Source organism: Etheostoma spectabile, chromosome 24, assembly GCF_008692095.1.
Source record: "Etheostoma spectabile isolate EspeVRDwgs_2016 chromosome 24, UIUC_Espe_1.0, whole genome shotgun sequence".
Lineage (NCBI taxonomy): Eukaryota > Metazoa > Chordata > Actinopteri > Perciformes > Percidae > Etheostoma > Etheostoma spectabile.
In genome coordinates, this window is record NC_045756.1 from 12,348,425 (window position 1) to 12,361,299 (window position 12,875).

At 41.8% G+C, this 12,875-nt stretch overlaps 1 protein-coding gene across 1 annotated transcript in view; it reads left to right on the forward strand.

Moving 5' to 3' along the window:
* The window catches only part of spega (striated muscle enriched protein kinase a), a 49,153-nt gene that overhangs the window by 14,141 nt on the left and 22,137 nt on the right, over positions 1-12,875 (forward strand). Inside the window, 6 exon segments of the mRNA XM_032505953.1 lie at positions 3,252-3,350; positions 6,661-6,808; positions 8,017-8,883; positions 9,082-9,524; positions 10,712-10,858; positions 11,462-11,644. Coding sequence (XP_032361844.1) covers positions 3,252-3,350; positions 6,661-6,808; positions 8,017-8,883; positions 9,082-9,524; positions 10,712-10,858; positions 11,462-11,644 — 1,887 coding nt within the window.

A 12,875-nucleotide genomic window follows, 5' to 3' on the forward strand; every position in this document is an offset into this window, starting at 1 on the left:
CTGAGGGGTCGCTTTGCCTCCTCTGAATTCTGCATCAATATCAAACCCTTTGGACATGTTCTTTTGCATCCAGCAGCAGATCTGTGAGAAATTATGCTGGTAGGATTTGGATTATACCCATAGAATATGTTTGCCAAAAGCATCCTTTTCAAAAGGGATGCCTTTTTTTTTTTTTGTGGCTGGCGTTTGCTGATATAATTGCCTAGAGGCCATAACAATGGAAATCACGACAACGATGGAAGCTTCTAGTGGAGTCAAACGGCAGTTACCAACAGGCAACAGTTGATCACATTGCTCGACACAAAAACATTAACCAATGGGGAGTGTGCAGCAAACGTGGGGGGAAATGAGTGTGAAATGAGTCATTTCAACTTCACACTTTTGCTACTTTGGCTTTCCATCTGCTGCAAGCAGTGAGTCATTCTGAGGAGCTCTCCTTGGTGCTGATTGACAGACTGTCCAAGAAAAGGTTTTTAGCAACTGCTTTATCAGCGGCCAGAGACACTTACTGAAACGTGGCCTGGACAGTTTGTGAGATATTTATAATTTTATACATGCGTCTTGCTTATAGATATGGCTGGGCGAGGATTCACTATTCTCATTGATCTCAACACAATCTAATCCGGATATGATCATATCGTGTTTTATTTTTTTTAGATGTCCGTTTTGTCTGATGTGTTGCATAACTGGAACAAGGTTTAGTGCATTGAATATCAATTGCATTATTATTTTTTTTAATGAAAATCAGCTTGAACTTTAATTTGTGATGGCCATGTTTTTTAACCAGTTTGTGACAGCTGATGAGGACCGTTAAAAAGCTTCAGAATCAAGTTGACCTTTTTTTGTCACACATACTGTTCCCAAGCAATGTACCACTAGATGCCATTATGATATCTAATGTCTATTGCCATACAGTTCCCATACAGTCAACTCCATAGGTTTGCACATTGTATGCACTATAACATATTATCATTATACCTTTTGGATAAGATCTCTTCATACACAACGGTGATTTCGAAACGGTAACAAATTCTACTACAAACCCAGCTTGTTGAGTTCAGGATGTGACAACAGCAATACTTTTGGGTTGAAGGGACCTTTGCCATTTGCACTCTAGTGCTGTGTTTGCTGTTAAATAATGCATTGTACTTTGTATCTTGTTTCAGAGAACTGGGCATTCCACACGGACATTTGGCCGATTTACCCATGGTGTGTTGTCAGTATACGCTTTACACTATTTCTATGATGTTGTAGTCTATTCTTTTCTGTTACAAAGCTAAACTAATGTAGCCTTATGATTTTCTCAGGCCTCTTTTTCTGTTAGTTTGAGCCTTCAACAGCATGTGCTTCACTTTGATTTGTTCCTCTAATAACTCTTTTATATTTATGAAAGATGCTGCTGTAGAACATTTATACTGCTTTAGTGTATGTATCTGTTTTTACTGCTTGACTGCTTACAACCAGAGTGGGTTTTGTTAATGTGCATCCACCCCCACAAAGCACTATTTTTTGTAATTGCGTTGTTGCCTCTCTGCATATAAGCCTTGAGTGAATAATACGTGGCCTCGATGGTTTATGGTATAATACTTGGCAATATTTGCACTCTGTGATCCAAGCCAAACCAGAGGCTTGCCGTACTCGACTCCAAATCATATTTACATTACGAAACAAGCCATACGCTGTGAAATACACACCCCCCCATAATTACCTTGCTGAGTCAATTTCCCTCGCCCATGGTGGGCAAGCTATTTAACTTAATTTGACACAGATGGGTGGATCTACATACCCACACTCAGGAAAACACACACATGCTGCTTGCAATGTAATGAGTTAATGGTCATTGTTCATGTTACATTGGCTTTTTATCATCAGGCAGACCTTCTAGAAGGATCTAATCAGGATCTGACTTGATGTGAGGCACAATGAGGTGCAACCTATTTTGTGGTTGTCATCCTCCTCCTTCACGAGCTCTCTAACCAGTAAACATATCTGTCAGCCACGCAGCAGTTTGGCTGGTGATTTTAGACTCTAATGGGTACGAAGAGGATTGGTCGTGTGGGTGAGAGAGATGCTGGTTTCCATAGTAACGGTGCTCTCCCGTCTGCCCTCTCTTGCTGCCACTATGGAAGTGAAGTTTTCCGCTCCTGCCGAAAGCAAAGCTATGGTAAACCTGCCTGTCTTGATTCATTTTCTGCCCCCCCCCCCTTCTTTTTTTCTTCTTTTTTTCTTCCCATCCGCCCAACCGTCCCTCCTCAACTTCATGTGTTTGATGTGATCTCAGCCACAGAGATGTGGTTCGACATTGTTCATTGTGACTAAACTGTATCTGTGATTTCCACTTCCCTCCAATGTGTTTTCTGTACTTGATATTTTGGATTAACTTCCTCAAGAAATCTGTATTGCATAATAATTTATTTGTCTACACCCATGTTCACTTCTTCCTTCTGCTTTTGACTGTATCATTTATAAAATCAAGAGCACAATCAAATGGATGTTGTCCCTGTCTTTCTTTTTGTTGGCACGTCTTACATTTTTGTGGTTTTTGTGACCGTATCCTCCTTTTTTTACAGCATTTTCTAAATGGTTGGCATTTCCTTCACTGCTGCACAGCAATATATTGTCTTTGAATTGTTTACTTGTAATGGTCCTTTTGAAAAGGTTACCCAGGTATCATTGCATCATTTTGACCTTTAGTCACACTTTAGTTTTAATTTGGAGATGATGTGAAAATCAATACCTACTTTTCTGGCATCATATAGATTTTTAATATTCTGTGCTATTCTAACACTTCATTGAATTGTAAATCTACTTTGGTTAAGCGATACTGGGGTTAAGGAAGGTGCAAGTAATACAATTTTTAAATCAAAGTAAAAAATGAACAGAACAAACCGTAATGAAGGAAAAGAAGCTCACTCTGCTGTTTTCTTACCAACGTCAAAACGCGTTCCAGACCCGAGGAGAGAGCACCTATACATTCTGCTCTTCTCCAGCCAAGTATATTTATAATCCAGAGCTGGCTTCTTGTCACGGTTGAGCCTCAACCAATTACATTACACTCTGGGGGCCCCCTCCACGGCTCTTTTCAAGGCCCCATCAAACACTGTGCTGCTAAGTAAAAGTGAAATGTCATTTACACCGAGATTCTATTGTTTTCAGCCGCCTCTTCTCCTCCACCTTAATTTCTCTTTTCTGAATTTCCCCCTTTTCTTTCTCTCACATCTGTTTTTTATTCTTTCTTCTCTTTATTTCAGACTCTGAGAACACAGAGGATGAGACCACAGAACCTCAGATGGAAACAAAAGAAGGTCCCGGGAGGCACCAAGACAAGGCTGGACGGAGAGGACCTTCTGGTATTTAATCAAAAAAATCTTGCCTACATTAGCTCTTTAAAACTGACATTTCAGCTGTTTTTCTTTTTCACTTTATGTTTTAATAGTTGCAAAAGATGTGAGGAGTGCACCCTAGACATATTCTGTAGCTCTTTAAACCTTCATGAGGTGATAGTCGAATGATTTACTGCCGCACCAACGTCGCTGCCAAAAACACGCTTCTATGAAATTATGATTCAATGTGGTTTATCGATTTAATGGAAGGCTGTTATCAACTTGGCCCAAGACGTGCGTTGGATAAAATCCGAAATGGCAGAATGCATGAATCCCCCATGGTGTGATGCAGCAAAGTGACACACTGCCCTAGTTTCAGCATGGAACCTGTCTCAGGTCTGGATCTCACTGTGTGGCTCCACAGGGAACGTGCAGCAAATAAAGCCGAGTCTGTTTTCTGCTAGATGAATGAGAGTGAAGCTAATGGCACCAATTATTTTACTGTATTGCGTACTCATGCTTTGCCAATTTTATTCAGTTAGGATATAAATAGAGAGCATCAAGTTTGTGTGTGTCAGGGCTGCACGTTTATGTAATTTATCTTTAAGCAAGCAAGAGCAAAACATTTGCTTTTCCAGCTTCTCCAATGTAAGGCTTTGCTGCTTTTCTATGTTTTATATATTTGTTTTATATATATATATATTTTGTATTGAGTTTTTTTTACAGTTTGGTTGGTGAAACCTGAGAAACTGTGACAGCCATTATTAGTCAAAGTTTAGTCTTGCTTTACCAGACCTTCTTTCACAGGGCTGCAAAGGAGGGTCTGGCTAGTCCACACACCATTCTGGTATGGGAGCAAAACGTGCTCTGGTTTATTGGCATTTCTTTAAACCAATCACAATTGCCATGGGCGTTGCTAAGTGCCATGCAGAGTCCCGGTGCCGCTGTGAAATAGTCTCAGGAAGGAACTTGAGTGGTGGAACATGTGTACGTTCAAATGTTGTTTTGGTCAGTAACAGAAAGCTCAGATTGGACAGATAGTCTAGCTAGCATCCACCGGAGTTTAAAATTCCAACACAGGGAAAGCAAAGGTAATGGACATGTGGCTGAAAAGAATGAAATCCGGCGGAATTTCCGGTGGAACGTTGTGGATATAGACTTGCCAAAGTTCAATGCTGTTCAACTCGGATATACAAAATTGCATCTTCTGCCAACAGAAGCAAAGTTGCCTCAATGTGTCTTGTATTAAAAAATAGAGGAGTCAGTGTTTCTGGCGTGTGTCCCATCAACCCATTTAGTCTAATATGACGCTAAATCTGATTAAGCCTAAAGGCAGCTTTTCATTTTTGACAAGAAGAGGGCCAAAGAAATGTTTATCCACCCGCTCATGATCAGGCAAAGAAAACAAATTTTTTTGAGTGGCAGGCAATACCCAATTACAACCTAATGAGCCTTTTTTTCTGTCAGCATCGCACAGGTCTCGGGATTCCTGAGAGAGTATTTACTCATTTTGCTGAAGTGATGTTGGTTCGACTGGTGTCGCAGAACCTGCGTGCCCTTACCACCCGTTCCTAACCAGGCAACGGGATGTCTGAATGTAGATCAGAAGTATTCACACCCTTCTCCTCTACCAGGAAGACATTTTAGATTCTTCCCTCACTTGTACACAGTGTTTGCACTTTCTAAGCTTTCGTGTTGGCGGGCTGACTATGGCTTCATCAAGTCCCACCAGAGACAATCAAAAGACAAAAAAAAAATATAGGGAAGGACTAGGTGATGCATCATTTGTTCTCTTCAAGGAACCGATTCTGGCTGCCTCAGCGGCGTACAAACACTAGAATGCGATGTTAACAAGATGCTTTGTCTTCCTAAATGATGCATTTCTGCAGAAGAATCCGTTCTGTGTCACTTCAGACGGGCCTCGTTTGGATCCAGTGGACAATGTACGGGCAGGATTGTTTGTGAAAATGACAATCTCCATTAGCGTCAAACCACAGCACTAAAAGCCTGTTCTGCTTCCAAGTGAAACGAAAGCTTCCGCAACACCTAACAGATGCGTTTTAGTGTGTAATGTGTTCCTCGGTGGCCCCTCTGAAAAGATTTCTCATTTGGTTTTCTGCTTTAAGAGGAAGTGATAGGTTGTTTTCGGATTGTGGCGCTGAGTCAGTACCATTTGTGATTGCAGAAGGAGTCCGTCGTTTTATATCCCCCGACACATCGCTGTCTTAAGGTTTCCATCGTTAACGGAAGATGCTGACTGCTCTTTCTTTTCGCTGCCAATGCACTCTTGTCTCTGTTGCTCATCACTAAAATGTCAGTCATTACCTGATTTGCGATGGGGGAGGATCTCTTTAAGTGGTGCACGCTCCACAACGTCGCCCCTACACGTTTTCATTTCCTGTTTTCAAACGATCAATAGACTCTATATCCACCTCGCCCTTTTCTATGCTTGATGATGTTCCTGCACTCCACTTTACATCAGAACCATCTCCTACAAGCAGATTCTTGCTCTTTGTATTGCTGAATCTTTCAGTTAATGAATGAATCTTTCTTTAGATGCTTTTTTAGTTTGGATATAGTACGGTTTTGTACAAAATATATGCCTTTATTATCTCTGCTTTATGATTTTAGATTTTTATTTAAGATAACAGTCTAAAGAAGAAAGTTTAGAATTGAAAGTGCTTCCACCAGAGTGTACGAGTGTTTCAATGGTATTACATTTGCCAAAGGTTTGACATTTAACAAAAATGGACTTAAAAGTTTAATACACATGATCCATCCCTCCACAATTAATTCAAAAATCTGACAATTAACTCCCCTTTCAATTAACACTATTTTTTTAACTGGTGTTGAAGTTGGTATCTTTCTCTTACCATCCATCTCTCTTAAAGCATAACTGGTGATATTCTGTAAGGGCGGTAGCATCCATGAATTGATTCTGGTATCCCAGCACTGCCTGTGTATCCAAAGCCTGATTATAACACTCCACTGAGCCACACTGTTGCACTGATGTTCCTTACTTAATTAATTGAACAATGAACACAGGAACTGCAGTTTATTTTAGTCAAACCCACATACTCACTAGACCACCAAATGTGTATTAATCAACATCTTAGATTAGTCCCAAAGAAAAATGCTCTAATATCTCCTGTTTGTCTAATGTTCGCTAAAACCACCTGTTAAAACTAAGGCTGGGTGTTGTTGTTTTAGCAAAAGCTGTTTTAAGAAATTACTGAGTCTCTCTCTCTCTCTCTCTCTCTCTCTCTCTCTCTCTCTCTCTCTCTCTCTCTCTCTCCCTCTCTCTCTCTCTCTCTCTCTCTCTCTCTCCTCCCCCCAGTTGAGGGAGGCGGGATGATGGACTATAACCCAGACGCTTCAGATCGCAGAGCCACCCTACCTGGTGCCTATGACCCCGTAGTGGAGCGAGAGCTCCGCGCTCTGGGCTCCCGCCCTCCCGGGCCCCACTTGGACCCAAACCCTGCCAGGCAAGCCCTCGGTGGGGCTCCCGCTGAGGGGGCTCCCCCTGTCCGTCACCTGGGTGTGGAACCGCTGATCCGGGCATCTCACGCTAACCTGGCACGGCCTGTTCAAGGGTCAGAGGAAAGTGTTTCTGTAGGCAGCGACTACTATGGGAGCATGTTCAGCCTCTACAGAGGGAGGACATTTTCTATGCCACTATAGCACATGGCATTTTATTTGTAGGAACAAAAAAGACTGGCCACAAACCCTAAATTGCGACGAAAACCAAAACATAAGACAAGACAAGACATTACATCCTCCATAGACCCAACTTGCAAAAAGTGTACTCCATATGTAAGCCAAGTTATAAAAAGCTATTCTTTTTTTTTTTTACTCTTATTTCTTATATTTGAGCTTTTTTCATACAATGTTTTTACTTCCCATTTTTTATTTGGATGTCACACTTTCCTTCGACTCTGTTTTTAATTGCTGTGAATGTGGTTTGGCTTATCTAACAATGATTACAGGTCTTAAAAAAATATCAGTGGTAATATTTCTCAGAGCCATTAGAGAGGACACAATGGTACAATCTGCTAACGTATTATTCAGCACTTTTGAAAACTGTGATTACTCTTTTTACCCACTGCATGTTTTCTAGAGCCACCCCTCCCTTTTGGATCAACACCGTATCTTTATAGGTCTGCTGTGGCATGCATGGGTTGCTGGCTTTGATCTGAGCTAATATTAGCATGAATGTTCTCACAAATTAATGATCATGTGTTTCACAGCTTCTTTTTAGGCATGTTGTTTTTGTATTTGAAGTTAAAGCAGGGGTATTTTTTCTTGCCTTTTGTAAGAGTTCATGTTGTGAATCTGCAACTTTGTTGCTGCTAAATGCTTATCATTTCCAATTATTAGTGTTTTAGGTTGTCTTCCACTTCACCACAGTTAGATTAAGTTCTTAAGATTGTGTGAAATCTTAAAGTGGGCAACATTATTTTATACCTTTTTATGTGCCATTTCATTTTACACTGTCTGACGTGCTGGTCTCTGAAAATGAGACGCAAAGAGCACAGACAAAACACAAGGAACTCACTGGTGAATATGAAAAAATAAGACAAATTGACACAAATGGACTTTCATATGCTGCTTTATTGCTTTTCCAACACCTACGGCAGCTGCACTAGAGCTCTAACTTCACACCTCAATTTTCCCACAATCCTCATCCCTCTAGGAGTCAAACTGCTGACAGATCAGAGGGGCTTTCCTCCCCTGTCCCCCTGTCTTCTCCCCAGCCACCTCCCAGTTCACACAATGACATCAGTACCCAAGACCCAGATGAAACCAAACCTTCAGATCCCCAATCATCAAAGACAGACCAGGCTTCAAGTGTTAACAGTGTTGTTATGACACCCAAACTGGCTCGTGCCGGGCCCAAGATCTTTGACAAGGTCTGTGCTTTTGAGGAGCGAAGGGCTAGTGTGGATCTGTCAGGAAGAGTCAGATCTGGATCAGGATCTAGATCTGGGAGAGCAGGTTCCTGTGACTCAGACGACAGCAAAAAAGAAACAGGAGGCCTCAGCAAAGGGGAGGACCGAATCCTCCAGGGCGCAGCCCAGAAGCGAGTAGCGTTCAAGCAACGGGCCTCTTCTTTGGAGGACAAGACAAGCTACTCCCAGAGAGTCGAGAGCTACCAGAGCAAGTTTGCCGAAGAGCTCCAGAGGATCAAGAAACTTGTGGCGAAACCAAGCCTAAAAAAGGCTTATTCCACTGAGCAGCTGTCGCAGAAAGAGAGGCTGACCACGGGGAAAATAGAGCCCATTCCTCCCCAGGTGGTTAAAAAGTTGGAGGCAAGGGAGCGAGCCCTAGAGGACAAAAAAGTTGGGGAGCGGGAAGGGGACAGCAGATTACAGATTTCTCCACAGGCCCAAGGCAAAGGTCTGGGGAATCAAAGGAGCAATCCTGAAAAGATGACACAGCCAGATTCGCAGGGGAAACCAGGAGGAATCACAGGAAAAGTCTCTGTTACCATGGAGACGGCACCAGTTCACCAGTTACCAGGGCAACCATTGCCAACAGCCACAAGGACAAGCCTCACCAGGTTTGGAGGAGATTATTTTTACTGATGAATTTGCGTGTTTTTAAAATGTATGTTTTTCTTTGGTATTTTTCTTTGTAGGATTAGTTATTTGTCCACAAAATTGAACTGGACACAAAATTTAAACTCAATTAACACTTCTTTAATATTTATTCCACACTTGTTAGTATTAAATAACATTGTTTTTTTTTTTTTATCTTTGCACACCCTACACAGCTCTCCGGCAGCTGACAAAGACGCACTTGTTTCCCAGTCTCAAAAATTCTCATCCCCCACCAGAGATCTGGGGATGGATTCAAATAGAGGGACAAAGATGGAGAAGGAAGCAGATCATAGATCACCAAGTCCAAATGGGAAGAGAGCAATAACCATGAGGGAACCAGGGTCCCAGTTCCCATCCAAGCCCCCGAGGCTCACCCCATCGCCCACTCCTTCCATCAGCCCTCTCCTAAAAAGGAGGAAGGCGGAAGCGGGGCGGACGCCTCCAACCTTGAAAGTCAACGTCCCCACCATCCTGGTGGAAGGTGAACCCATGGAGACAGAATGTGCTGCAGACAGGAGCAACGAAAGACGCAAGACCAGAAAGAAAGAAGGGAAAGTTTGCAAGAGCAAGCAAGGCCGTCAACCCAAGTCTCCAGAGGAAGGTAGGGTTAGGGTTACATATTTTAAGATGATTGGTAATGATTGTATTTGTAAAAATCTAGATTAAGCCAAAACTAGCAGAAGACACCACAGATGTTTAAGCCAATGTACAACTGCGTAATGATGCAGTTGACTTGGCTCCAAAAATACTTGGATTGCACCAAAGTCAATGAGAAAACCTCTCTCAAGATGAGTGAAACAATTTTGTCTTTTGTCTTTCTAGGTGGCTTTCTTTTCTTTTCTATTTTAGGGTTATGGAGAAGTATATTTTGGGGTATGTTTGGATTTACTGACAGGTCTCTCAGGCAATTTCATACAACAGTGGCTGCTGCTTGCATGACCAACCTGGACTCAACCAAACCCAAAATCAAAATGTCACTTTTGAAATGTTCCATTTAGATATCCAGTGTCCATCTTTTTCTGGATTTAGTTGGCCCAACGTATGATCCACTTTCCTTTAAAAATCTGCTTTTCTGGTAACATAAGTGGGTTGGGTCCAATCTACTGTAAGGTTGGGATCCTGCGAGATTCATTTGTGGGGTTATGAGATGATAAACTAATTAGGAAAGAGGAAGAGCTGTTTGCTGAATACTAAATACACATTGCTTTTCTAATATTTGTCTAACATTTGCTTAGTAAGGGTTAGTTAGGGTTGGGGTTAAGTCTTTGGCTAATTTAAGATTATTTAAATTGAACACTAAGGCAGTAAAAACAACTTTTTTAGCTTGAAGGTCTCACAGCTTATCACAATGTCTTGTTTGTTTATGGATATTTGGGGACTTTTCAAGATTTAAGGGTCGCAAGTCAAAATAGTTGGGAGAGCTGATCCTAAGTCTACCTGCTGTAAAATAAAAACATTTTAGTAAAGCACTTATTAAGACAGTTTTCTAGTTGACAGTAAAATATGTAAAGATATATGGTAAATAACTAGATCAAATTAACACATTATCACTAAAAACAGCTACTGCAGAGTGATCACTTCGAACAAATTTGGATTTAAAACTGAACAAAAGAGTAGAACTTGTATTTATTATGTTTGTAAATGTGAATGTCTATGTGAATAAATCCGATACACAGACTCGGCCTCCTTGATAGAACTCATTTCCACATGCCATTAATGACTAATTTTGGGGCTTGACCCATTTCTGAAATCAGGCAGTCCCACATAAACCCGAGCTGTTGTTTTCAGGGGACTCATCTGATGACTCGGACCTGTCTGCTGATGAGGATCCAGCGGAGGGCCCGAGGTTCGAGAGGACTCTTGTGGACGCCAAGGGATCCAGCGGCTCTGAGATCACACTGACATGCATCGTCACGGGGAGTCCGTCCCCTACAGGTACGACCGAGAACGCGCTTTATGGATTACGATGGCTCATTTTGTCTTTTCTGTGTCATTTTCTATTTTGTTTCTTTCTATGTATTTTATGTTTTTATTTCTTTACTTTGGAAAATAAGGATTAAAAGTATATTATGAAAAATAAGTTTAAAGAGTCAACACATTACTACAACTTCGAAATACATTCCAGGTGACAATAAGATTTTAAATATGGGATTTGTTGCACCAATTACTGTAGCTGAATACAGTTATTTAGCTAACATTTACTTGATTTCTGAATTACTTTTTTTAAGAGAACCAGCTGTTTTGCATTTATTTAATTCATGTTTTTTATAGGACCGGGTTTCCTGAAAAGAAAAAGCAGTCATTGGTGTCTTTTTTTTGCAGCAGAAAAGACTATTTTTAGGGGAAATTGTTGCTGGTTGAAATCCATCTTTAAAAAAAATCTAGGTCTTCTTTAGTGAAAACCTGTATAAAGCAAAACCAATGAGCTTTATTCATTCCATCTCTTTGTAAGGTGGATTGCGCTGGATCCATTTTCTTCTGCGGGAGGTTTTATTATATTTGTCATCAGTGTGAATGTGTTTTTCTCTGCCTTCTCAGTGACGTGGAGGAAGAATAATGTGGAGATACGAAGCGATGCCTTCCATGTGGTTAGGGCTGAGGGCAAGAGGCACAGTCTGGCGATAAAGCAGTTGAGGCCGAACAACGCAGGGTCGTACTGCGTCACAGCTGTCAACACGGCGGGCAGAGCGTCCTGCAGCGCTACGCTCTTCATCCAATCAGGTGAGACGGAAGACGCGTAAAGTGATTTGCTGTTAGATTTGGTGCTACAGCGTCACATTCACAAACACAAATTCAAATGAAGACGGAGACGTTGAGGCACACGGACACGATGCTGTGCTTGAAATACATGAACATGTGAACTCACACACACAAAAGGGCTTTAATCCACTGCCAGTCCTCCTCCGCCTGACATTCGGTCTTAATGACTACAAAGGCCCGATAGAGCTCACCATCCCGACCGGGGCTCCTTGCAGCGATAGTTGCCATGACAACCCATTAATTCTTAAAGGCACTGAGCTCCCCTCGGTGCGGACTCAAAACACAGAACTGCCCCATCACACAAAGGTCTCCCGAGTCTTAAAGGCAGGCATGGCATTCAGAGTAGGGAGTAAACAAAATCAGTATTCCTTTTGGAAAGGCTTCCGTGAAAAGATGTGCCTCCGGTGGATGTGTGTTTATATTGTAAGCTGGTTGTGAAAAGCTTGTACCGCTCCCAGAGTGTTAAGTCAGTTCATGTAAATGCAACCTGCACTTCCCCAGTTTTGTCAACAAATGTGAGCATACACTCGTACTGTCTCAGCAGCACCACTGGGCCTGTGTTGCCATATTAGGCCAGTGGAGTCTAACTTGCAGGAGTATTTTTAGCCGCCCTCTCTCTTGTTCTCTCGGGTAATTGCAGTCTGCTTTATGTCCCTGTGTGAGATTACTGCCGCAATCATGGGAGTTTTTCATCTCGATCTAGATTTCATGCTTCAGGGCTCGGAGTTGGAGTTGTCTAAATGTGCTGGGAGAAAGCGTGAGTCACTTTAGCTCGTTTAGCTGGGAGTCGATTTTTGGCAGGGCGAGCAAACAAAGAGGAATAGGCTGCAAAGCATGTCAAAACTCAATATGGTGAAGGAGATTAACATTGTATTCTGGGCATTTCTGCATAACATATCAAAAAAGTTTCCAGCTGGTTACACAATATCATCAGCCACTATAGTAAATATTTAAAATCTTTTGTGAACCTACACAGTATATAACTTTCCAGATGCTATTGTGTGAGATTCAGGATGTCAGGAATGTTGGAGACTATGGACATAACTGTGACGGGAAGCAGAGGAGAGAATAGAGGAAGGTTAGCTGGCTCGGACTGTGCAGCAGTTGTGTAACAGTTGGCAGGTTTGTGTAAATACTCCCAGGACTTATCCCCTGGTGCACAGCACAGCCTAGTATTAAATTGTGACTCAGG